At 41.1% G+C, this 25,596-nt stretch overlaps 1 protein-coding gene across 1 annotated transcript; it reads right to left on the reverse strand.

Annotated features, from left to right (window-relative positions):
* Positions 1 to 517: 517 nt before the first annotated feature.
* On the reverse strand, positions 518 to 21,878 carry MEX3C (mex-3 RNA binding family member C). The gene is made up of 2 exons (XM_059409693.1): positions 20,786 to 21,878; positions 518 to 3,556 (listed from the first exon to the last, which is right to left on the reverse strand). The coding sequence occupies exons 1-2, from the start codon at positions 21,528 to 21,530 to the stop codon at positions 2,331 to 2,333; spliced, it is 1,971 nt and encodes a 656-aa protein (XP_059265676.1). The 5' UTR covers positions 21,531 to 21,878; the 3' UTR covers positions 518 to 2,330.
* Positions 21,879 to 25,596: the final 3,718 nt, after the last annotated feature.

The following is a 25,596-nucleotide window of genomic DNA, read 5'->3' on the forward strand; positions in this document are numbered from 1 at the left end:
CATTAATGGAGTAATATTTTCATCAACCACTAACCTTTCAGAAGGTACTTCCTGACTGAAAGTTTAAAAATGTGTACCTTCGTATTAGAAAGAAATTCATCTTCTAGATTTAGTGATTAAAAAGACAAAAACCTGTAACAAAGGATAGAAACTGAGTAGAGTCTGGATGGATTCAGGATTTTAACATCAATATGTAAAAAGTTATTATTTACAGTTAGGATAATAGTAATCGTGGTCGACTACACAAGCAAGCAGCGGAACAACCCCAAACTAGCTAAATCTCTAATTTCCCTATAATGAAAAATACTCACTTAAGGAAAAAGCTAAATTTGGAGGGAGCGTAAGCGACACAGTTAACACTCTAAGAACACACTGAAAAAAAAAATCACTCTAGGAATGGACACAGGGAACTGGCTTGGGAGAGGGGAAACGATGTAAAAGAAAATGTTCGATTCTGGCCGATGGCTACCTTCCAGCCTAAACCCATGATCGCATGAAAAACACCAAGGAGAATACATTCAAGTTAATGGAAACAAGTCTTTATTAAGTAACTTTTAATATCAGAAAAATAAAACTCTTATAATTCTCTTTACAGCAAATATATAATATCAGTGCTTTGGCCATCTTAAGTTAAAGGCCCTTTATCATAAAATATATGGTTTTAAACTTTACTCAAATTGAATTTATAATCCCTATGACTTCCCTACATATACATAACAAAAGAGTGTAGTAAAATTAGCAAATACTAAACTATATTGATAATTTATCATTCTTAGTTTGTGGTTTTTAGAAACAGTACACGCACCTAATATATGTCGTTTCCTTGGCTTATTAGTTGCAGTGTACAATGCAACAAAATACAAAATACATGCTTGGTGAACATTCGTTCGTATCTACAAGACGGCAGCTAAAGATTAGGTTTCAATACTGACATTTAACTATCCTACAAGCAATTAGCATTACATCATAATATGCCATCAAGGCAATTTTTATACTGAAAAAATCAAAATAAAAACCGTTATTTGTAAACTTTTATACGAAATGTAACTCTTCAAGTGGAAATAAAAAATAAAATTTGTCTATTTACTATTCAATACACATAGGATTTTCAATTTTTTGTTATATTGAGAAAAAAAGCTCTTTTGTTTTGGGAAAATAACGCTTCAAAAAATAATTAGTAGAAAAACCCACCAGTATATTGTTTTGTCCTTTCAATGCCAGCAAAGATTTGGGAACATACTGAGGATGAAGTTATAGACATCCACAGGTGAAATGTAAAAGTGTATCTTAAAGAAATCTTTCCTTGTGATTGGAAATAGTTTTGAAATGAAGTAAACTGATTGAAGGTCATCACAGCTGCTTTTGTAAATTATGCTAAGGGCATTATTATCCCTCTTTCCCTCCCCCTCCCCTAAATTACTAAAAAATAAAAATATATTTATAATGTGCAAGACAAATATGGATTGAACATAAAATGTTTCACATTTTGATCTATAGTCTAAAAATTAATCAACAGCTTGATCAGACTAATGAATGGAATGTTCGCATCCTCAATTATTAGCCAATATAGGTGCATCCCAAAGCCCTTCCTGAAATGGGAAAACCCAGGTGGCCATTTCCACATTCACCGAGGCAGGCAATGGGTAGGAATTCACAATCGACACAATTGCATTCCTGATCCACTGATCATACCAGCCGTGAGCGTTCTGGGCGAGATGAAGGTCAATGTAGCAGTTTTTGTCCCAAATTATAACCAGTGATCGAGTAAACTGCCATCAGCCCTATTATTACCAATAAGTAATCACAATGCATTAAAAAGTTACTTGCAATCCTGCAGAATTAGGCATAAGTTGTTGTAAAATAAAAAACGAACCTGTTTTGTCAAAACTGGCAGTGTAAAGAAGGCAGCACTGGAAGTGTCTGAATCATCTGTAATGCCAAGTACCCTCCATAAACTCTTAATGTGGCTAGGCTTTGGGACCCATTGTTGTGAAATCTAGACGTATAAACTTTTCTCATAGGCTCACACAACCTATGATTATCTTCACTCAGTCAAGCTGAACTTCAGTTTTAACGATTCTTAAACAAGCTATGTCTCTGGGTCTACAGGATAGTATTAATAATTCAAACCAAACTAATAGACAAGAGACCACTTAGGTTTAGTGTTACCATAGCAGCCTTTTATAAAAGTTTACTAACAACTTTAGCCTAATCCCAATAAAGCCTGATAACAGTCATAAGAATTCATTAGGAAGTTTACTGGGGGTACCATTATACCCATGCCTTTACGAGTCCATATAGAGATATAGTATTTATGTATATATATATAGTTAAGAGTGAATTTGGATTGCCTGAGTAACAGCTGTCTGGCAAACTGGACATGATGGCGTTCTCTTTTCACAGATCTTGTTGGCACATTCCATGCAGAAGAGGTTGTGGCCACACGGAACTAGGGCAGCAATAACTTCATTCTCAAAGCAAATCACACAATCGTGCTTTCGTCTTGATTCTGGAGGTGAGCTAGAGGTGGAACCGCCATTGGAAGAGGAGTAACTATTGGTACCATTAGAAAAAGCAGGGATGTATATTGGAAGGCCAACATGGTTGCCTGTACTAGGTGGGTCGCTCCTAACCCTCCGAGCAAGTGGGTGTTCAATGCTCTCAGGAAATGTAGGAGACAGACGAGGAGTAGATGGCTGACTTCCTCTACGCTGAGTCTTCATGTTACCAGAGGGATCACTCCCAAAGCCAGAGAGTGGGTTAACTGGTTCAAACGGAGTCCAGATAGTTTGAGCAGATGTTGGTAAAGAGTCAAAGGCAGGAGAGTCAACTGCAAGATCTTCTGAGCCTACAGATGGTAGTGTATCTCCAAACCAAAAGTTTCCTGTGCTAAACGGGCTTGTTGGACTAAAGTCAGCCAGCCTATTGCTTCCAAAGTAGGAATCTGTGGAACCACTTCCCAGAGAACTGGAACTATCATTTCGATAATTGGATATCATTCTTGCGCGGCTGGGAGGAACAGGATTGGAGGAGAGCCACGCAGAGCCAAGAGTGCCACCTTCAAAGCTTACGTCGGTACCGTTGTAATGGAAATCATTTTCTTCATTGAGTTCAATATAGTTTCCTGTACGCATGGCGATATGCATTTCTATTTCTTCTCGTGCTCGGTCAACATTTTCGGGCATCCCTGTCACTTCGAAGACAGGCTCTTTATCTCTGCTTGGAGTTACTATGTATGTGTGGGTCTGCTGCTGAATTCTCTTAATAGTTGCTCCTTTGGGCCCAACGACCAATCCTACCACACGATAGGGGACCCTCACTTGAACGGTGGTTTGACCTGGCAGATTTGGACTACATGACAACCCTCCCAGGGCAGGGCCATTTTTGTTTCGAGACGCACGGATCATGGAGAAGTGCTCTGCAGCTGAGAGAATTTCTCTTTTGGCCATGGCAACATCTTCTTTCCGTCCAGTGACGACAAAAATGGGCTCTTCACCACGAACAGGTGTCTTGATATATGTGTTTGTCTTGGCTCTCAGTGCTTTAATTTTACAACCTGTTAGAAAGAAAATATTTCGTAAGAATCAACATCTATGTCAGTAATACTGATAAAGACAGATCACAGAAAGCTCCTTTCAAGCTAAATGTCTGCTTCTGGGCAGTTTTTTTCTTTATCATGAAAACCTGTCACTAGATCACGAGGAAGCTTTCCCAACTCCACAAATGCTCCGCCATCCTCAGGTATACCTGTCTGCTGGCCTTTCACTTAGAAGCGGCGGCACCTCAAGTGGGAGATCTTAAAAGTCACGCCTGTTGTCTCCTTCTTGTCATAAGTCGCTGCAAACAATGCGCGGAATACTCTGTACAGGCAAGCCGTACCATATGCAGGTCTGACTTTCAGAACAGTAATAAAATAACTTCCTTGCAGGATGTTGGTGGCAAAGAAAAACCACTAGTGCACATGTAAGACACTAAATAGCTATTGTCTCATTCAAGCTATACAATAACCCTAAGAACTAGGTTACTGCACTCCTTTTATTGCTAAGGAAAATGAAGCTTACAAGAACAGTTAAACCTACTCTAACTTCAAAACCTATGGTCTTTCTGTCAGTCTGAGAACCTCAGAAATTTCGCACAACTCTAAGACAGAAGTTGTTTAACCGACTTCACCTAGTTGTCGTATTTTCACATTACTCTCCACTCTATAAAACCCATGATGAGCACAATCCTCATGGCTCAAAGGCCATCTCACATCTGCTCCATCAACTGAATTTGAGGCTAAGCTATCCTCATATCTGGTTATACTAGTCCTACTCATGCATTAACTAAATTAACTTTGACATAAATCAGTGCAATATGAATGCATAAAGACACTATGCTTGTATGAAAATGAAGCTGATTATTTTTTGAAAATTTCAATAAAGGGCTGCCTGGGTGGCTCAGTCAGTTAAGCATCTGACTTCAGCTCAGGTCATGATTGCAGGGTCCTGGGGGATCAGCCCTGGGCCCGGGCTCCCTGCTTGGCAGGGAGTCTGCTTGTCCCTCTGCCACTCCCCCTGTTAATGCTCTCTCTCTGTCTCAAATAAATAAATAAAATCTTAAAAAGAAAAGAAAAGAAACTCTCAGTAAAAGATGTGTACCTTAAAGAAAAAAAAAAGGGTGTTGCTGAATTATGTATGGGTGAGACAACTGTAAAGGCCTGGGGTAAGAATAACACAGAATGACTCTGCATCCACTGTAAAATTCCTGCTAAACTCGAAAGAAACATATTGAACATTGTATGGAACATGGGCACTGCATGTCCTTTTATTAAAAGACTACTCAGATTGGCAGACCCATTCTCAAATAAAAGCCTTTGGCCCAAATCCCAAGTGCATTTAAGTTAAAATAAAATATCTGAGATGCATATTCATAACCATCCATAATTCTTTCAACTTTTAGAGTAATCACCTATTACCAGTGCCAATGATGTGAGATTAGAGGGCTTCAAAGTGTAACTTAAAATGTCAAATACACAACTAAGGCATAGGACTCTGGGATTATACTTTTCAAAGATCTTAATGTGAAGCTTGCTAGAACAGATCTGTCCTCATGAATATGTCCTATGTTATTCCTAGGTTCCTTAAAATGAAGGTGCTCTTAAAGACACATGTCACATTTAGGGTGATCTTTTTCTTAAAAATTTCCTCCCCCCCTTGCCCCCAATAAACTTACAGTGTATAAAAACTAAGTCTTAAAAACAAAACAAAACAAAAAACCTAGGTCTTCATATATATCGTTTCTAACCTGCATAACTGCACCCTTCCCCAAGTCCCCTTGCTTCCAGGCCCACCTTACTCCCACCCATTCTCTACAGTCATTTAAGTCAAATGATGGTTTCTAAATAAAACATAGATCACATCATCACTTCTTTGCATAAAGCGCATTAGCGGCTCCCTTTAACCATAAGGATAAAGTCCAAACAAGGTGGCACACAAAGCCCCCTTTACCTGGGACTGGGCTACCTCTCTCTAGATGCTTGTCTTTACTGGTCTCCTTTTCCCCTCCTTCCTCACTTTTTCTTCTTTTTTTAAAGACTTATTTGAGAGAGAGAGAGAAAGAGAGAGAGAGAGAGAGAGAGAGAGAGAGAACTGGCACATGGGGTAAGGGAGGGGCAGAGGACCAAGCACACTCCTTGCTAAGCAGGGAGATCCATGCAGGCCAGGGCTCCTTCCCAGGACCCTAGGATCATGACCTGAGCCAAAGGCAGATGCTTAAGCCAGTGAGCCACTCGGGCACATCCTCCCCTTCCTCAATTCTTAAACTCTGCCATGAGTTTCTACCATATTAAACTTCTATCCATGTTTCCTTGCTTCCATGACTACAATGCTCCTTTGTCCTTGGCTCTTTACTCCCACTTCTACTTGCTTAATTCCTGCTGGCCATACAGATTTTAGTTTAGATGTCTCATCCTCTGTGAAGGTTCCTATCCCTCAAGACTGCTTTGTGCTCCCTTCCTAAACATTCCCCAAACCACTGGGCAGTTGATGAGAAGTATAGGCCTTTGGGGTGCCCAAAGGGCATGTGCTGATTTCTGCATAAGAACACTGGGTCTTTCTTATACATATTGCTTTGCAGCTAAGCTTTTTTTGCTGAGCTCTTCAAGACTCTCTTATAATAGCCCCATACTGCTAATGCAACTTTGTTGAAGTTGATTATGCTAACTTCAATTATAACACATTCAACACAACTTTATTCAACCTACCACTAGACTTAAGTATCTTAACCCAGACCTATTCCACCTTCCAACAAAATGTAAAACTTACAAAGAAATAAATGGCTTTTTTCCTCACTGCTGGATCCTAGGTAACTATCATGAAAACACTTCTAGCGTCAGGTTTACTTGAATGTGAGGTTATATTCACTGAGAAGATTTGGTGCAAAACTGCACGGAAAGCACTTAGTACACAACTGGATGAGGTAAGAAGGGCCGAGGGGAGAGTGGTGGCTTGTGGGCTATCAGGAAATTATTACAATGAGTTGAATTTATGCTACTATAAAACTCAGAAGTTTTAACTACTAAGAGTGCTGCTGTAAGTTTACATCTATAATGAACTACAAGATTAAGTTGATGGTGTAACTTTTAACTATCTACGACAGTGTTAATTGCTTTTGCTCCAAAACAGAAAGTGAGTTAGAAGATGAGAGCAATAAAACTTTTATATCTTTTTTTTTTTTTTTAAAGATTTTATTTATTTATGTGACAGAGATCACAAGTAGGCAAAGAGGCCGGTAGAGAGAGGAAGAGAAGCAGGCTCCATGCTGAGCAAAGAGCCAGACACGGGGCACCATCCCAGGACCCCGGGATCATGACCTGAGCTGAAGGCAGAGGCTTTAACCCACTGAGCCAGCCAGGCGCCCCAAAACTTTTATATCTACTTATTTATACAGAATCTGAATCTTCAGGAGACTCTCTCAATTCAACAAGGAAGGTGTCGCTTGGGGCTGTGAACTGAGAGTACTTCCGATAGGCCAATCGACACATTGATAAGAGAGCTGCCTAAGAAATTCTGAAAGGCTAACGTCAACCAGTAACTAACTGTTTACCCTATACATCCAGGGCAGTTATTGTTATTATTCAGATACTCTGGGCTACAACTTAACAAGAAGGTGTGCTAACATCACATTTCTAACGAAGAAGGTCCTGTTCATCCTGCAGAAAAGCACTGGGCAATTTCTATTAAGCACAGGGAGAAAGAACAAAAGGGTCTGGGGTTATCTCCTCTCAACTCATACTAATACTGACCACTAGAAAGTTGAACCGCGTAAAGTTCTCCAAATAAATACTTGTGACTATAAGCAACTGTCAGCTGACCTTAGTAGAATACTTTTTGTTTAATACCTAATAGGTGTATTATTAACTAAGAAAATAGGCCTAAAGGTACACAAAACACTCTCTGGCCTATGGCTGGTACTCACAAAGAGGTGTTTAATAATTGGCTCAATAGGAAGAACAGAAGACAAACATTCTGAGCAGAAACCACTTCTTTTTTTTTTTTTTTTTTAAAGATTTGATTTATTTATTTGACAGACAGAGATCACAAGTAGGCAGAGAGGCAGGCAGAGAGAGAGGAGGAAGCAGGCTCCCTGACAAGCAGAGAGCCCGATGTGGGGCTCGATGTGAGGCTGGATCCCAGGACCCTGAGATCATGATCTGAGCCGAAGGCAGAGGCTTAACCCACTGAGCCACGCAGGTGCCCCAGAAACCACTTCTGAGATAGGAGAGGAAGAGGCCAATTCTGCCCCAAAGACAGTGTCTCTAAGTTTTGCAGATAAGGGTGAAGGTAATTGGGAAGATGGCTGAGTCAACCCCTTTAAGCCACTAACAACAAAAACAGAAGAATATATCTGTTCTCTCTCCTAAATTTTGTAAGAAAGATTTTTTTCCCATTTTATTTTATTTCTTTTCAGTGTTCCAGCATTCATCGTTTATGCACCACACCAGTGCTCCATGCAACACGTGCCCTCCATAATACCGACCACACACTACCCTCAAATCAGATTAGGACTATAGGAAACCTCATCAACCATAATACTGTTTCTATAGGAACATACATATTATGAATTTCAAACAACTAACACATGATTTCTAGACTATATATATTCTAAAGTTGGGGACGATTTGAATAGGGAGAGTTCTAAATAGGCAACACAAACTAAAGAGAAAACAAACTTGTTTTATTATTTTACAAGTGAGGAAGGTTAAAAAGCTTTTAAGTATTTTAGATTGACTTTCAATCTGAAAAGTCTAAGATATTTAATAAATCATGGAAGAATTTATAATCTCAGAGGGGCAAAAAACTCATAGGCCTTAAGAGTACAGATAAATCAGACTGCACATCAAAAGAAACAGCTCAGGGCATGGAGGTGGCTCAGTGGGTTAAGGCTCTGCCTTCAGCTCAGGTCATGATCCCAGGATCCTGGGATCGAGCCCTGCATCGGGCTCTCTGCTCAGCAGACAGCCTGCTTCCCCCTCTCCCTCCGCCTGCCTCTCTGCCTACTTGTGATCTCTCTCTCTGTCAAATAAAATCTTAAAAACAAAACAAAACAAAACAAAAAAAGAAAAGAAACAGCTCATAGAAAAGGAAATATATAAATGGTTATGGACCATGAAATTCCCATTTTCACATGAACTGAGGTACCTTTTTCCACCTCTAAGACTATCCAGTATCAAAGCCAGAGCTAGTAAGAACAGGGAAAAGGACCTTCATATTTAGCTGCTGAGAGTATGAATGGCCTGATGGCACTTTGCATTATTTATCAAAATTACAACTGCATGAATCCTTCTGCCCCTACAATCCCACTCATAGAATTGATTCTGTAGAAATACTTGCACAGGTGCAAAATGACCTTGTATTATATTACTTAATTGTTTGTATTAGCATGTGGTCAGTATAGCTATATAATGGAATACAATGCAGTCATAAAACTGGTTGATTTAGGGGGACAGGGTAGGAGGGAGACTTAATTTCCCTTTACACTCTAATTTTTTATAATTTTGAACCACACAAATGCATTAGCTTTTTCCAAGAAATATAATTAAATCAGAAAAAATTTTAAAAATACAAAGAAATGACACATTTTACTAGACTTAGAATATTAACCAATCTTTGGCTAGAGCTGATATTATTTTAGACTCTATGAACAGCAGGGCAAATGATATCACAACTTCAAATGTGAACAAGGCTTTTTAATTCTAAGAGGTAAGGACTAGAATTTTTTTTTTTTTTTTTTTTTAAAGATTTTACTTATTTGGCAGAGATAGAGAGCACCAGGTACAAGCAGGAGAACGGCAGGCAGCGGGAGAAGCAGACTCCTAGCTGAGCAGGTAGCCTGACTAAGAACTGATCCCAGGATCCTGGGATCACAACCTGAGCAGAAAGCAGAGGTTCAAATGACTGAGCCATCCAGATGCTCTAATAACTGTTTTCTTATAGCTACTGACAAAAACAAACCTATGGCAAGCTGTATACCAGAATATGCAGAGGTTAAGAACTAGGAGAGCACCAACTTTAATAGTTGTAATTTTATTTTGATTTGGAAGTAAATTCCCCAAATAAAAAAGTCTCCAACTTATCCCTGGTATAAGAACCCGTTTCCTCTTTCTATGGTCCCTGCACTCCCTGGCAACGGCAAAGGTTCTGTCTTGCTTTTTCAGGGTAAAGAGAACCTCTCCCACCAAATGTGTCTGTGATTAAGAGGGAGAGATTCCCCTGGTAGGAGAGGAGTTAAAAGAAAAAGAACTGAAATGATGGGATCTTCAGTGTTTCTCAGAGCATGGTTTACTATATTAATTTAGTAGGTTGCAATCAACATTTAAAAAGGGCGAAAAAAACCAACCCAACAATGCAAAGCTCAACATGTTCCAAATAGGTGTACACAGAGCTGCAATGCCAAGTGTTCTTTTGCGGGGGGTGGGGTGGTGGTATCATGGAATAGGTTAAAAGTAGTAGTCAGTAGCTCCAAATGTTATGGGAAGTGTTGCTGATTTTTTTTAAAGATTTTATTTATTTATTTGACAGAGAGTACAAGTAGGCAGAGCAGCAGGCAGAGGGAGAGGGAGAAGCAAACTCCCCACTAGGCAGGGAGCCTGATGCGGGGCTCGATCCAAGGACTCTGGGATCATGACCCAAGCCGAAGGCAGCTGCTTAACTGACTGAGCCACCCAGGCACCAAAAATCAGTGTTGCTGATTTTTGACAGAGTATTTTGTTTTCCAGAAATTCACTGTATTTTCCAGTCACTCCATAAATTACATGCATCTTACATATAAGGTGACTGGAAGAAGTTAAAACCCTTACGAACACCAAAACTGCCTTATGTGTTTATTTTAACTTTGGGTCATCCTTGGCATGTAACTTTCTTCAAAAATTTCCCCCAACTATTTTGTTTTGAGGAAAAAGGATCCTACTAGGGTATCAGTGTATGTACACACAACATACACACTTTGTCTAAATAAGGAGGGGGAGTGAAAACTCCCTGAGTAGCTCTTTACCTCTGAGAAAATTAGAACTCCCTGGCTTGACGTTAAAATCTTCCCCTCACCAACTCTCTCCCATCAAGCAGCCAGAACCTACCTTTTCTTAGACTTTATTATCTCCTAAACAAATCTTGTTTCTCTTCTATCTTCTCTCAGATATTTCCCTAAATAACATGGAAAATTTCCTCCTGGTACTTCCCCTCCAAACCTTATAGCTTTGAGTAACAAAACATGGCCATTTAGAAGATGAGGCTATGTGAAGGGCTCTATGAACTCAATAATATGGTACAACGGTACTGGCTCTTATTATTATGGCTATGGCAGATGAATCTTCTAAGGCAAGCAAGGAAACAATGTAGGAAGGAGAAAACTGATTGTCTGTAGGCCTTGGTTCTAATCTATCACCAACTACTCCTGGCTTCAATGCTAGGACATTCAACCTCTAGGTCCCTTCCAATGCTTAAATTTTTTGACCAAGTCCCCCTTCTCCCAGGAAATATTGTCACTGCTTCTCTTTTGGTCTTAAAAGCACTTGGGACAATCAGATACTATGTTATTTCACACACACACACACACACACACACACCTATTCTTCCTCTCCTCAAGGAAAGGTAGGTTGAGTAATGGTTGGGAACATTAGACTTTGGATCATTATTAACCTGCTTTGTGAACTTTAGCAGGTCACTAAACCTTTATCTCCTTCATGGGTGAGACTGATTAAAGTTATTTCTTTCACTTGGTTTTTGTGAGGATTAAATGAAATCATGTATTAAAAATGCTTATGCCCATTATTCAAGTAGGTATTTCAGCAAAGGGTACTCTTTCAGAATATCCAATCACCCCCAAAACACTGCTTCAATTATTTCCTGAGTAAAATGATCTAATACCCTTAGCTTTGAAATACTAAAAATTTGGGGCACCTGGCTGGCTTAGTAGGTTAAAGCCTCTGCCTCCGGCTCAGGTCATGATCCCTGAGTCCTGGGACTGAGCCCCGCATGGGCTTTCTGCTCGGCAGGGAACCTGCTTCCCTTCCTTTCTCTTTGCCTGCCTCTGCCTATTTGTGATCTCTGTCTGTCAAATAAATAAATAAAATCTTTAAAAAAAATAATAAAAATTTGTAGCACCCTTTCCAGTTTTCCAAATTCTTCCAGATATATTCTCATTTAATCTTCATAACAGTGATTTAAGCAGGGCAGGAAAGACTTTAACTGAATTGCTCAAGATCTCCCAGCTGAAAAGTCAGATCTCAAACCCATATTGTCTTAATAACCCCAAACTCCTCTTACTACTCCATACAATTTTTCTCTAAAAGCACCACAGAAAACACATTATTTTATGTTCCATGATATATTAGCACGAGGGTGGTCCTTCTCTTCATGAGCTAGCCTAGACACACTATTCAAAAGCTCCTTTAATTTTACAGGAACTCAATTTCAGTAATGTATCTTCAAAGACCGATGAATATCAGCTAAATCCCAATAACAGTGTTTCTTATGTACACAAACCGAACTCAAAATTTAAATAAACTGTTTAGATTAGCAATGCAAACTATGCCTAAATGCACAATATACAAGTAATAGCTTTCCTTTTTAAGGTTCAAGTGTTCTTGTAGCTCTTCTAGTCAAAATCCTCTGAAATTATTTGTGAAGAATACAGTCTCATTGTAAATATCACTGACAGGACTTCAAATAGCTTTATTTATAGGATTTTAGTTCTGTTGTTATCAGTATTCATATTGATATCTAATGCCTTCAGTCAAGTACATGTCTACTGCCCTTAAAGCAAAGTTGATCTTAGGTTGACTGGCTCCTTACATAAAGGGTTGGGGACTAAGGTAAGAGAAGAAAATCCCAATTTCTGTAATATGGAAACTGAAACAGTAATAGTATAATGGCAAATCTAATCCGATAATCCAGTTGAATAAAATAAGCAGCAAGTATTTACTTTGCTTCAGGTACTTTAACTGACACCAAGGATGCAAAGATGACTAAAATTCAGTGCTTGCCCTCACTAACTTGTATCCAAGCAACAGAAGGATTTGATGTCTACACATGTTCATGTACAGATATCAATCTCTTATTCTCTTTTCTTATATTGTTGGTGGTGTTCAAACCTTCTATATTCTTACTGAGCCTTTGCCTGCTTGCTCTACCACTTAATGAGATATGAGTGTTGAAGTCTTTAATTCTATTAGCTTGAGGCCCTGGGTATGTTACTTATATCCCCATAGATCTGTTTCCTTATGTGTACGGTGGAACAGAGAATGCATCAGATGAGATAAACTGTCTCACACACTTGAAGGTTTACCATTAAAAAACAAACAAACCAATTTTCTATAGGAAGCTGAAAACACTTAAGGAATTTACTTCCTAAAGATAAAACTTGTATTTAAATTGTACAAAACTTGGAGGAGGAGATATGTTTAAGTCAACCTAAATGGGAATTTGAAATCTGGTGTAGTTTTGCATGATTTAGGGATTCTTTTTGGACAAAAATCAGAATGTAAGCGTTATAAGAAATAATCTAGCTCAATCTCATTTTATACACGAAGAAACTGAAGCCCAGAATTATAAACTGATGACTCCTAAATATACCATTCTCTCAACCTGCCTCATTTTTCTACTTGATTCTTAAACTAAATTTAAAATGCCCCCTCTGTTTTCACTTAGAAAAGAGGACTGAGATAGTTAATAATTTAAAAAAGGGCTCACATTTGGCCTTTCACTAAAGCTGAAACACCTAGAAGAGGGTGTAAATTAGAGATGAACGGTCAAATAAATTTCCTTATTGGGGATTTTAAAATTAGGTTTATCCCTTTTGGAGGACGTTAATAGAAACCTTAGAATTACTTCTGTTTGGGTACCATATAATAGAATCAGATTCATTTGTAAACTTTAAAAAATACACTGTGCATCCTTTAGTTAGTGGTATACCCTGGGAAAACTTTACAATGTGATAATTTTTGTTTTCAACTAGCATTTTCTCAGAGTACAAACCTTGCAGTAAAAAAAAATGTATAAACTTTATCCTACTCCATATATAGTTTATTATCTCTACACTTTCAATTGTGCCATGCGTTTGTACTAATGACATCATCTCAAACTTGATCCCCACAACAAATGGGGTATGGGAAGGGACCAGGAAGAACAAGTTGATGGAACAGGTTTTTCCCACAAGAATAGAGACTCTGCAAGGTTAACTGATTTGTCCAAGGTCACAAGTAACAAATGATGAAACCAAGTCTCTAACAAGTTTTCTAACCCCAGGCTCCATTGTCCGTTCCTACAGTATACTAAAATGATATTGATTGAGAGGTAGAAGTCAAAGGGAAGAATGGTACAGAAGAAGGAACAGTAATATAAAGGTCAGTTTTAGTATTTTAAGTCCTAGTCTTATTATTCCATGATACAACTTTAACTGTAGTCAAATCAGGCTTCCCTGCATACACTGAATTGCAGTTTTTGCTTACTGGACAAAGGAAACAAACCATGCCCAAATGAATTGTTCCTAAATCCCAAACAGTTGCATCAAAGAGGTTCTAATGTTATGCAGTGCAACTTAAAATTTTCAGAATCAGCCATGGAATAAAGATTTGATCTAATCCAATAGCATTAGGCTGTGCATACATTCAATTTAGTATATACTTGGGCTTGGCAACACTAATACTGGAAATTTATTTTAAAAGTTTAAGTGCCAGATTTAATCTTTACAAATGTCCATATGATACCCCCATACGGTGGAATGGGAAAAAAAATTAAAGCCACAAATTATGGTATATAAGCCATCTGGGAGGCATTAAGATGCAGTTTAATAATAATAAAAAAACCTATCACTTTAGAATCTACCTGAAAATCAGTTGGGTTTCAAAATAAATTTTCCATAATTTATTTGGAGTTTTCTAAAGGAGTCTTTAAACTGAAAATACACTTTTCTCTTTTCAATTGGGAATTCAACTTTAAATTACAAATTCTACATAGCGTAAATAACATTAAAAATTCTGTAATAATTCTTTTGATCATAAAATAATACTGCGGTAGTCATCATGGCCATTCACTAATATTCTAGCTCTCTTCTGTGGGCACACAGTTGTAATGGACTTTCTCACCTACTTGAAGGTAGGTGTGGTCAGATGACTTGCTCTGATTAATGAAATATGAGCAGATGTAATTACTACTTCCGGTTTAACATTTAAAGACCAGCATGTCCTGGGGCTCCTGGGTGGCTCAGTGGGTTAAGCCTTTGCCTTCGGCTCAGGTCATGATCTCGGGGTCCTGGGATCGAGCCCTGCATTGGGCTCTCTATTCAGTGGTGAGCTGCTTCCCCCTTCTCTGTCTACTTGAGATCTCTATCAAATAAATAAAATCTTAAAAAAAAAAAAAAAAAAAAAAAAAAAAAAAAAAAAAAAGAAAAAACCAGCATGTCTCAAAAAGTGGAATAAAACATGCTGTTTTTTTTTTTTTTTAAAGATTTTATTTATTTATTTGACAGAAAGAGATCACAAGTAGACAGAGAGGCAGGCAGAGAGAAGGGAAGACCAGCGAACACTTGAGAAGGTGGTCGCTGTGTTGGCCCAAGTTCTGAATGACTGAAATAAGCAGCGTCCTTGAGAATAATAAACCTTTATTGTTTTAATATTGAGATGCTGGGCTTTGTTATCACAACATAATTTAAACCCATCTGCACAGAAATGCCATGTAGCCAACAGACATTCAGATACCAGTTGGGTCTAGTTCTTTTGCATTAGAAGAATATTATGTGTGAAACTGCTAAAACCAAGAAAGTACATGAAAGAGTGGTTCAACTTAGTTTCAGATTTAACTTAACAAAAATATGTACTTATCACTTAAAGTTTCAGGTGTTTCAATTTATTTGTATATCATTCAGTGTCCAGAGGTATTACAGGGAAGATTACATCCATCTGAGGAGGTTATCTAAAGCCTAGGGAGTTTGAGTGACTTGTCCAAGATCACAAAGTGAATTATTGGTACAGAGTAATCAAATTTAGGAATTTTAATTTCTGATTGCTGATTCTTTCCAATATACCACAGTTGAGCAGACACTGAGGGAATCTGGGGCAGTTTTTAGATTAAAACATGCATTACATTTTTGTATTCAGTTTAAGGCAAAAGTATTAAATCCTTCAATATGTTTTAAATCGACAAATTAAGCACGATCTTAAAAAAATTTTTAAGATTTTATTTGACACAAAGAGATCACAAGTAGGCAAAAGGCAGGGGTAGAGAAAGGGGGAAGCAGGCTTTAAGCACTATCTTATAACTAAATGCTACCTCTTCCCTTGAAAACTTTAAGATGTAAGAAGAGCTACCCAGAATTTCAACCCATAAACTTTGTTGAAAAATTTCTAAAGAAAAATCTCTAACATAGTAACACTTTCCAAATACTTTACACCCTGGATCATTTTTAGACTGTTGGTAACCAGGGGGTAGAAAATACACCCTTATATTACTACTTTATTTTCCATTTCCTTCTAGTGTATCAAAATAGGTCATTAGCTGAATAAGGCAGGAAGAACAGGCAGTAGATTCCCCACCCATTTGCAAAACAATATCATTGAACCTTTCCCAATGGTCCCAGAGCTAATACAACTGTTATCAACTAAATTTAAATTTTAAAGCCTAGAACTTACAATATCTGCTTTTTAAAGCCACCATGTATATAACACAAATTCACTTTCCAAACTATAAATGACAGAATTTTTAGTTAGGCATAGGAGAATAAGAATATTAGGATGATAACTGTGCTTTCTGGATAGCAGAGATAGCAAATTTTATTAAGTAAATTAATTTGGAGAGTGAAGATACTAAGTTACCCAAACTAGAAATAGAGTATCCCAAAGTTCATGATTAGGGCAGAAATTAACCCAAATATCATTAACCTTCCTGAGCAGGATGCTTGAATACAGAAGCAGCAACTTAAATCTTTGATGTCAAACTGGTCTAAATGCAAGTTCCAGTTTTTGAAGAGGCTACAAAACATGTAAAACATGTCTTCAGACATCCAGTTTCTATATCTGTAAAATGGGGATCATGGCCTAGCAGGATTGTAGTACCTGGCAAAGAGAAGGCCAACAATCCCTCCTTCTCCATAAAAGAAAAAAGACATCGTATTTTAGCATTGTTCTGAAACATTCTGTCCTCATAAAATGTGTTTCTTCTTGAACAGGGAAATTATGTATGGCAAGACCCAAGTTTCTCTTTTTCTGTCAGACAGACATACACAAATAAGCGTACACTTTATTTTAGTTGTGTTAAAACTTTAAGAGTGGTTCTACCCTAATGAAACGGGAAAAATGTCACAAGGATGCATTTATGACAACTTGAAACACTGTAACATCTTCATTATTTAAAAAGTGACCGTGTACAAAATCCACTGGGAATCAGTGGAGACAGAGTAGCTCAATATAAATAAAAAAACAATTTCCAAAGGGGTCTAGTTCATCCACAGACAAAGTAAGGTATAAGAAACTCAACTGGAGTGCAGGAAAAAAATAATTAGAACTCCAATTTCCATTTTTACCCCATTCTTTAAATTCTTTACATGTTTTGTAGCACACATGTATCACTCATACATTAATATTCAGACATTGGGAGTACAAGCTTAATTTGTTTGACAAGGTGTACAATAAAAAAAAGAAAAAGCTGAAGATGACTTTTCCAGACTAGAGACTAGAAAACACATATATAAAGTCACTAACGAAAACAGCTAAAGACCCACATTAAGTTTAAACAGTAACATAAAACCCTGAGGTACAAGTTTTTAAAACAATTGAATTTATGACATTCAGTATTTCCTTATAATGTAGTTAAGAATGGGTATAGAGTTCTACTTTAGTCCAACTGGGTATCAATGACTGTACAAATTATAACCAAATCCATTGCCTTAAATTAAACCTCTAGTTAACCACTGTGAACGTGTCCTGCAGGTAGTACATTTAACATAAGTTAAGTCTGTTGTCAGGTTCACCCTCAATGTCCATATTCTAAAACATCTATGATTATACAAAAAGCCTCTCCTAGTTCCTAGCTTTATTTTACAGTATGGTTGGTTTCAATATGAGATGCAAAGCTTAAAAGAAGGGGCCAATTTAACATTTGCAAATGACCATATGCTACTGGGGGGTACATATAGGAGGTCAACACTGCCAACTTTCATCACTATCAAAAGCAGCAGTTTGTCTGTTTTTTTTTTTCTTTGAAAGATACTGGAACCCAGAGGCCATTTACATGAGTTCTAGTCTATATGACTCAGAATTCCATTTGTCCTACCCTTTGCTTCAGAGCTGAAGTCAGAAATGTCTCCATCTGTGTCATAATTATTTCCAAAACCAATTAAGAGATGGCAAACAGAAAATTATAACTTCAGGTAATGAATAAAATGGCAAGAACGATTAATTCTTTAGAATGAAAATTTAGTTCATCCAAAGCAAACAAGTAAATTAAGTGATTTGCCCTCTTTATTCACTTAGAGAAAAGACAAATCATCACACTTTTAAAGTGCAGGGGTGCCTGGGTGGCTCACTCAGTGGGTTAAGGGTCTGACTCAGGTCTTGGTCTTGGCTCAGGTGACAGACAGTCTTTCGGTCACAGGACCCAGCCCCGCACTGGGATCCATTCTCTGTGTGGAGTGTCCATCAGATTCTTCCTCCCTCTCCTTCCGCCCCTCCCCACTCATGTGCTCCCTCTCTCTCAAAGAAATAAACAAAATCTTTAAAAACAAAAATACGCCAACATTGTAAGGTGCCTTGTCCTCCATGAGTGGCAAAACACTCCACCTGTTTTATTATGGTGGAGGGGTGGAGGTAGCAAAGGGGCCAATGATCCACTAGAGGCAGGAAAGGGGGGGCAAGACTTTCGGCTCTTAAGAGAATACAGAGGATGACGACATACTTGTAACAGTACTGTTAACTCTGGGAACTATAAAGTGTTAAGAGGAATAGTCAGCAATTTGTCTCCATGTCCTAAGACATAAATAGAACCACATTTCCTTATTAACCAATAAATACAGCCCAATAAGCACAGAAAAACTAAAGACTTTATCTCATTTGCTATTAAATAAATTATAAAATGTTAAATTATTTTAATAGATGGTACAAAATAAAAGCTGGGAATGAATTCAGTTTACTTTTAAATAATGGATTTGTATAAAGACAACATTTTGTACAATTAGGGACCATTTTTTGGTATTTTAAAGGGTACAATACAGATGAAGACAAAAGTTTGTATTATTTGTATTAAACTAAATATACAAAAGATTTCATTATCTTGTCCCTCAAACTGGCAAGTAAATGTTCTTTTCTCACCGTCAGATGACACCATAAGCACATTGAAGCAACTTGTGCTGAGGAAGCACCATCCTAGTACAGCATTTTAAGGGTTTTTCATACTCTGGCCAGAAGGCACACCTTCTCAGCCCCTTTGAAACCACACGCACCCCTTTTAAGACCCCAAGTATCCACCCCCCCCAAAATCACAACTTTCTAATTATATCCAGATTATTATCCCTCCACACTTCCTCACATTGTTCTTCAGTCATTCTTCATCTCTATTTGTTGAAGTCCTATCCATTCTCCAAGTCCCTCCCGGGTTGATATTTTCCCATGTATGACTGTTTGTCATACACTGTGGAGAATGCCATTAACTACACATTCGTTTAGTACCATTCCACAGTTGATTAGACAGTTTTTTAAGAGCAGCAAGTTTGTCTGGATCAATCTCACATTTCCAAATGCCATAAACTCAACACCTGGCAAAACAGAGGCTTGAAACACAGCAATTCCTTGATGTTCTTAACTGAATGGCCAACTCATTCTGGACTTTTCAACCGAGATATTACAATTTTATGCTATGTAAGGTGAAGCAGTGCTCTCCTGGATTAGTATCATAAGTATTGCAAAAACAACTCCCCTCTCAAAACCCAACCAAATAAAGCAAACAAAAAACAAGGCGTCTGAATCTTATTTACTAACTATAGGCATAAACTCTCAATTGAATGGTACCAGCTTTGAACTGTGCCTTTAAAGTACCAGTCATCAGGTAGTCTGAATAAGCTATCTCCTTTACCCAGATTTCAGATGGGTTTTTCTTATTAAAATCTGAGAGGTAAGAAATGAGCCAACTCTGATATTTGACACCACCATTTCCACAGACCTCTTATTTATGTGTACTTTAGACCACTTGGGAAAGATGAGATCATTTAAGCAGCAGCGCCATTATTTCTCTTTATTTGACCCCAACAATGCTCTCAACCTAACAGTAAAGAGACATGCATCAACCAGGCTAAGCTACATTGTAACAAGGCGGCTGGGGGTAATATTTACTCCCTTAGTACAGGAGAAAAAGCTATGCTAAAGTGCAGAGGACCTTCCCTAAAAATGTCGGATACTGAGGTACTCTGGGCATCCCCTTCCCCCACCTTCACAAATCTACTCCTGGAATCTGAGACATAGGTCCTTTGTCTGAACAATGTGGGAGGAGTCTGTCTGCAGTGCTGGTGTGCTGGCAAGTGAAGAGAATTTACTGAAAACTGTATAAACGCATAAAGTTCCTTAACTCAATTACCTTACTGTCCATTTTTTCTTCATCGTGTACAATGCAAGTTGTTCTAAAAGATAGCCAATGTGCCTTTTCCAAGGTTCAAATGTATCAAAAGAGAATACAAAAAGATCAACAGAGTTAGGCTGCTCTTCAAAAGCTAAGTTTCTGAATAGCGGAGGGGTAGAGGGGGGTAATGGTTTTACCCACCACTTGAACATTCCCTTCCCTCTCGAACGAGCTCTTTATACAAAGCCTCCATTTCTGTCCATTTCTTCACCGAAACGAGCTGCCGTAAGGTAAAGCTGAGTGCCTTTGAGAAGACAGTCGGCTGCGCAAACTTGCAATCTCGCCGCTTTCCGTGCACAACGCCGAATCCACCGAATCCCGACCTTTTACCACCTCACTGAGGTTTCTGGTGCCACGCCAGCCTACTGTTCCACGAATACAGCCCGAGTAAAGTGAACACCACCGGACTGGGTGGCTCCAGAAACTTAACACCTTCTACCACGCAAAAACCAGCGGAATACCGTGGGTTTTCGCAAGGTGACCCAGCTTCTCATCTCACCGACCACGGTTCCTCGCAGACCCCTCCGCGATGGACTCGGGGGACTCGCCGGGTTCAGTGTTGCTGCCCGGAGCTCCTTTCTTTAGTCTCCCCACCCACGCCCGGGGGCCAAGCCCAGGGGGACTCCCCTCCTCCCTGCCGCACTCACCCTGGCGACCGACAATCTCGGCGACATGCTCGGAGCTGGGCACCGGGACGCACTCAGTGGTGTTGACGCTCTTCCTCCGGAGCAGGGCCGCCTGCTCCCCGTTTAGGGCGGCCGCCGCCGCCGCCCCGCAGCCGCCGGGGCCGTAGGCGTGGGACAGCATCGCCGCCATCATGCCCTGGGCATCGTCCCCTCCGTAGAGCACCCCCGCCGCCGCGGCCGCCGCGGCCGCCTCCCGGGCATCGAAGCTGGCGGCGGGCAGCAGCACCGACCCCAGGGACCCGCCCGGGATCGGTTGGGTCTGGGAGGCGGCGGCCGCGGGCGGCGACAGCAGCAGCAGCGACGGTCGGTCCTCCTCCTCTGCCTCCTCCAGCTCCTCCTCCTCCAGCAGGTCTCCGTCCAGCTCCGCTTCCTCCCCCTCCTCCTCCTCGTCCTCCTCCAGCTCCAGCTCGGCCGCCTCCGGGGGCCCGGGCCGGCCGGGCGGAGCCCGCTCCTCCGGAGACAGCCCCGCCGCCCGCCGGGCCTGGCCCTGCGCCGCCGCCGCCGCGGCCCGAAGCGCCGGGGTGCCGGGCTCCGCCGGGCTGGGGTCGTCGAGGCCTAGCGCGGCCAGGCGCTCCCTCAGCAGGAGCCCGTCCCCCTCCAGCTCCGGGCCGCCCGCGGGCGGCGGCAGCGGCGGCGGCGGCGGCGGCTGCGGCAGGGGGGCCGGGGCCGCCGCCAGGGCCAGGGCCGCGGAGCTGCCGCTCGGCATCGCGGCGGCGCGCTGTCAATGGCGGCGGCGGCGGCGGCGGCCGGGTCAGGCGCGGCGGGCGGCGAGCCCCATGGCGGACAGGGCTCGGGCCCTGCTCAGCGCGCAAACACCTTTCCTCTGGGGAGGCGGCGGGGCTGGCGACCCGGGCGGAGGAGCGCCAGGGCCGCCCGGAGACTGGAGAGGGCGGGGTGGAGGGGCAGAGGAAGGAGGCAGAGGTAGGTAACTAGGTGGGTGGGTGGGGACGGCAGCGGGGCGGGCTGCTGGAGGTGGCAGCGGCTCCCCTCTCAGGGTTTCTTTTGTTTCATGGCCTTAACCAGCCCCCGGCGCGCGCGGCGGCGGCGACGCCCCACGCCGCGCTCCGAATGAAGCCGGCGCGCTCTGATTGGCTGCTTTTAATCTATGGGAGCCCGCCCTCTCCTCCCCGCAGCCTTCTAATTCCTTTCCCTAGCCCCACCCCCCACCCTCTTCTCGGGCCCCGCCCCGCTCCTCCCCAGAGCTCTCTGATTGGGCGACCGGGACAAGCCCGTCCCCGAAGCCTTCTCCTTCCGTCCTTTCCCCTCCCCCCTCCCCTCCCTCCCCTCTCCCTACTGGCTCATGAGGGGACGGACTGTGATTGTTCGCTTTATACGTCACTCTTTGTGACGTCTCCAGGTGGGGGCGGGGAAAAGTAGGAGGGAGGAAGGCCCTGTAACGAGCTGAAACTGAGGCGGACTAGGGGTTTTCGCGCAGGCGCGAGCAGTTGCAGCACACACCTGCATTTCTCCCTTTCTCCTTATCTCTCTAGCCCACCGCGGTCGGGTCTTTTAGGGCACTGTGTGAGCGGCCTTGGAGTGGAGCGTAGGCATGGGCTCGAGGACCCTGTTTCGCCAGGTTGAGGACAAGATTTCCTCCTTTCGGGGCAGGGGCCTAGGGAGAGTCCGCGGAGGAGGGGCCAGTGAGGTGTCCTCCTATCCGGCCGCGGGGGTGGTTTCCTGAGCCGCGTGGCTCCGGGGCCTTCCCCGGCGCGACCCGCGAGCGCTCCTCCCTCCCGGCAGGGCCCGCCCACGCCCGCTGGCAGGGTTTCCAGTGCCCGGGGGCCGCTGGCTCACAGTGGGAGCCTTGATGTGCTGAACTTCAGTCGTTTGGGGGCTTTTCAAGGCAATTAAGTCATTGTTTCCTCCTCCAAGGCGCTCTTTCCACAGTGTGGCCCAGGTGAACTGAACACACAGTGCTATCTTTTCTGGAGGCTTATTTTTAAATGGCTTAGGCTATGACATAACCCGCCCCCCCCCCCCCCCCGTTTAGTACCAGTTAGTATCCCCAGGTTAGTCTTAACCCACATCGTCCTACAGGCATGTATAAGGCGGGCAACATAGCATAATTATAAGGTTTCTAGTGGCCCCGTTAGAAAAAATAAGAAAAAGTAGACTTGATTCATTGTATTTAAAACATCACTTCAATATGCAATCAATATAAAGTTAATAGTGAGATTTTACAGTTTTTTCAGTCTTTGAAAATGCTGTGTATTTTACACTTACAGACACTCAGCATAATTCAGTTCGCTTCACACCAGCCATATTTCAAGTACTCAAGTACATATTTCAAGCAGCTCTAGACCTCTTGATTTTTGAATGACAACTTGGGACCTTTTTATATTGGATTTATTTTTTATATCTTACTGCCTCAAACTCATATGAGTGAATTTTAATTGAGCTCCTACTCTTCTAAATTGTTTAGAATGTTACAAAGAACAGTAGTTCAAGAGGAAGCTAAACTATGTCCTCTCTCTAGTTTGTCCCTTTACAGTCACGTGCAGAATCCTTACTTCAATTTACTCCACCCCCTCAATCAAAGGCCTAGAGAATTTTAGCTAACACTACAGCTTTCCTGTTATTCCAAGGTTTCCCTAGACCTTATATAACCCTGTGTGTTGCTTCTCTAACAGCTTATTTGTTAGAAATCCCTGGAGCAGGGATTTCAAGACGATGTACAGCAAAGTCAAGAAGGGCTTTTTAAAAAAAAGCTAAAATCAGAGCAGGGAGATGCAAACTCTGGATATCTGGATTTAGTGGGAAATTTGGAGTGGGAATCCGGACATGTTTTTAAGAAGCCACACAGATTATTCTGAAGCTCAGCTAGGTTTGAGAACACTGATCTGGGGTGTGGTTTTGGCTTTACAGAAGGAATTTACCATTAGCTCTACTGAAAAATGATCTTTTTCTCCCCTACCTTCCTAATTAGGCACAATTTTCACTGATTTACTACATCTACACCCTTTATGTGTTATGCCCCAAGGACATATTTTGTAACATCTTAACAAAGGTACTGAAACTTTCAGTGTATCAGTGAATAGCTTGTATAACAACATTTTCTTATAGAATATACATATACTATATGTTTGCTATCTGATATTTCAGTTTAAACAATAACCATTATTTGAAGGGTAGATCTTCTAACAAAGCAAATCTCATCAAGGGAGAAAATCAAAACATTCAGTGGCCACTCCCAGGATATATAGTCATTGGGACGAAATATGTAGTAGAATTACAAATGAAATTCTCAAAAGTTCCTTTTGCTACCTCTTTTTGTGAGTTGTCATTTAATGCTCACACCCTGCTCTTAACTTCTCTTCCCAAGGACCCAAAGAAAGAGTGGGATTGATAGTTTACAAAACACTTTTCTTTTGAGAGGGAGAAATGTAAAGAATAGATTCGTATAGATAAGATCCCTTCAGGAAGGGTTTTTTTTTTTTTTTTTTTTTAATGCGAAATGGTTTAACCTAGGTGTTCCTAATATAAAATTTGCTTTCTGCTTCATTCCCACATAATAAATGAGGTTTCATAAGTTCCTATACACAAATGTATATATTCATGCATTAATTTATACTTGATCAATATTGTGATTTATGAACAAGGCAGGAGATATTGAAGCTCAGGGACCTTCCCATTTGGGTCTAAATTTGTCTTGTATTAAATTTTGTTTATGAAGCAAATTTAAGATTTGCTTTTGCTCTTACATATATGCCTGGGATTCCTTCATTTAAATTCATTTAACAACACTATCTTTTCTCCCCCAGTCACACTATACCCTAATTTGTACCTGGGTAGGGTATCTCTTTCATTCCTCTGCTGCTGTTTATGACGTAAGTAGATACACTGGGGCAGAAGAGTTGCTTTAAGGATCTCAGAACAGAAAACTATAGAGTTGGCTACATGTTATCAACTCCCAGGCTGACTGCTGAACTAGCCCTTTAAACCTGTCAAATTGTGGGGTCCCTGGGTGGCTCAGTGGGTTAAGCCTCTGCCTTCACTCAGGTCATGATCTCAGGGTCCTGGGATCAAGCCCCACGTTGGGCTCTCTGCTCAGCAGGGAGCCTGCTTCCCCCTTCTCTCTATGCCTGTCTCTCTGCCTATCTATGATCTCTGTCTGTCAAATAAATAAATAAAATATTAAAAAAAAAACCTGTCAAATTGTAATGATTTTAAGGTTGGAACAACTGCAAACTAAACAAAGCTTAACAAAGATGTTGGTCCTAGCAAGTAAACAGACTAGGGGCACCCAGGTGGCTCAGTCGGTTAAGTGTCTGTCTTCAGCTCAGGTCATGATTGGGATCGAGCCTGGCTCAGGCTCTTTGCTCAGTGGGGAGCCTGCTTCTCCTTCTCCCTGCTGCTCCCTCTGCTTGCGCATGCTCTCTCTCTCTCTGTACGTATATCTGACAAATAAATAAAATTATAAAACTCTCTCCTACATTAGCAAATAGGAACTCTTCCTTGATGGCACAGCACTTACTGTCACCACTCTTCTCCGAATCCACTATCTGTTCCCCTTCTTTAGGGCACACTGCAGTGGACCCATGGGCTCTTGCTATGTCCTTGAAATTATTCTCATCTTGTCACTGAATCCAATGAGCACTGCTTATCCTTACTCAGCTTACCCTTTCCCTGGCAGGATTTGACACCACTGACTGCTCCTTAAATCACTCTCTTCCGGGAACCTGGGGTGGCTGAGTCAGTTAAGCATCAACTCTTGATTTCTGCTCAGGTCACCATCTTAGGGTCCTGAGATTGTACCTTGAGTTAGGCTGGGT

Source organism: Mustela nigripes, chromosome 8 (assembly GCF_022355385.1).
Source record: "Mustela nigripes isolate SB6536 chromosome 8, MUSNIG.SB6536, whole genome shotgun sequence".
Lineage (NCBI taxonomy): Eukaryota > Metazoa > Chordata > Mammalia > Carnivora > Mustelidae > Mustela > Mustela nigripes.

Bases quoted from the DNA above. Each gene is read 5' to 3' on its own strand.
- MEX3C (XM_059409693.1), bottom strand. From the start codon at position 21,530: ATGCCGAGCGGCAGCTCCGCGGCCCTGGCCCTGGCGGCGGCCCCGGCC. The intron at 3,557-20,785 runs GTGAGTGCGGCA...TCTTTCTAACAG, and splicing joins CGAGATTGTCGGTCGCCAGG to GTTGTAAAATTAAAGCACTG.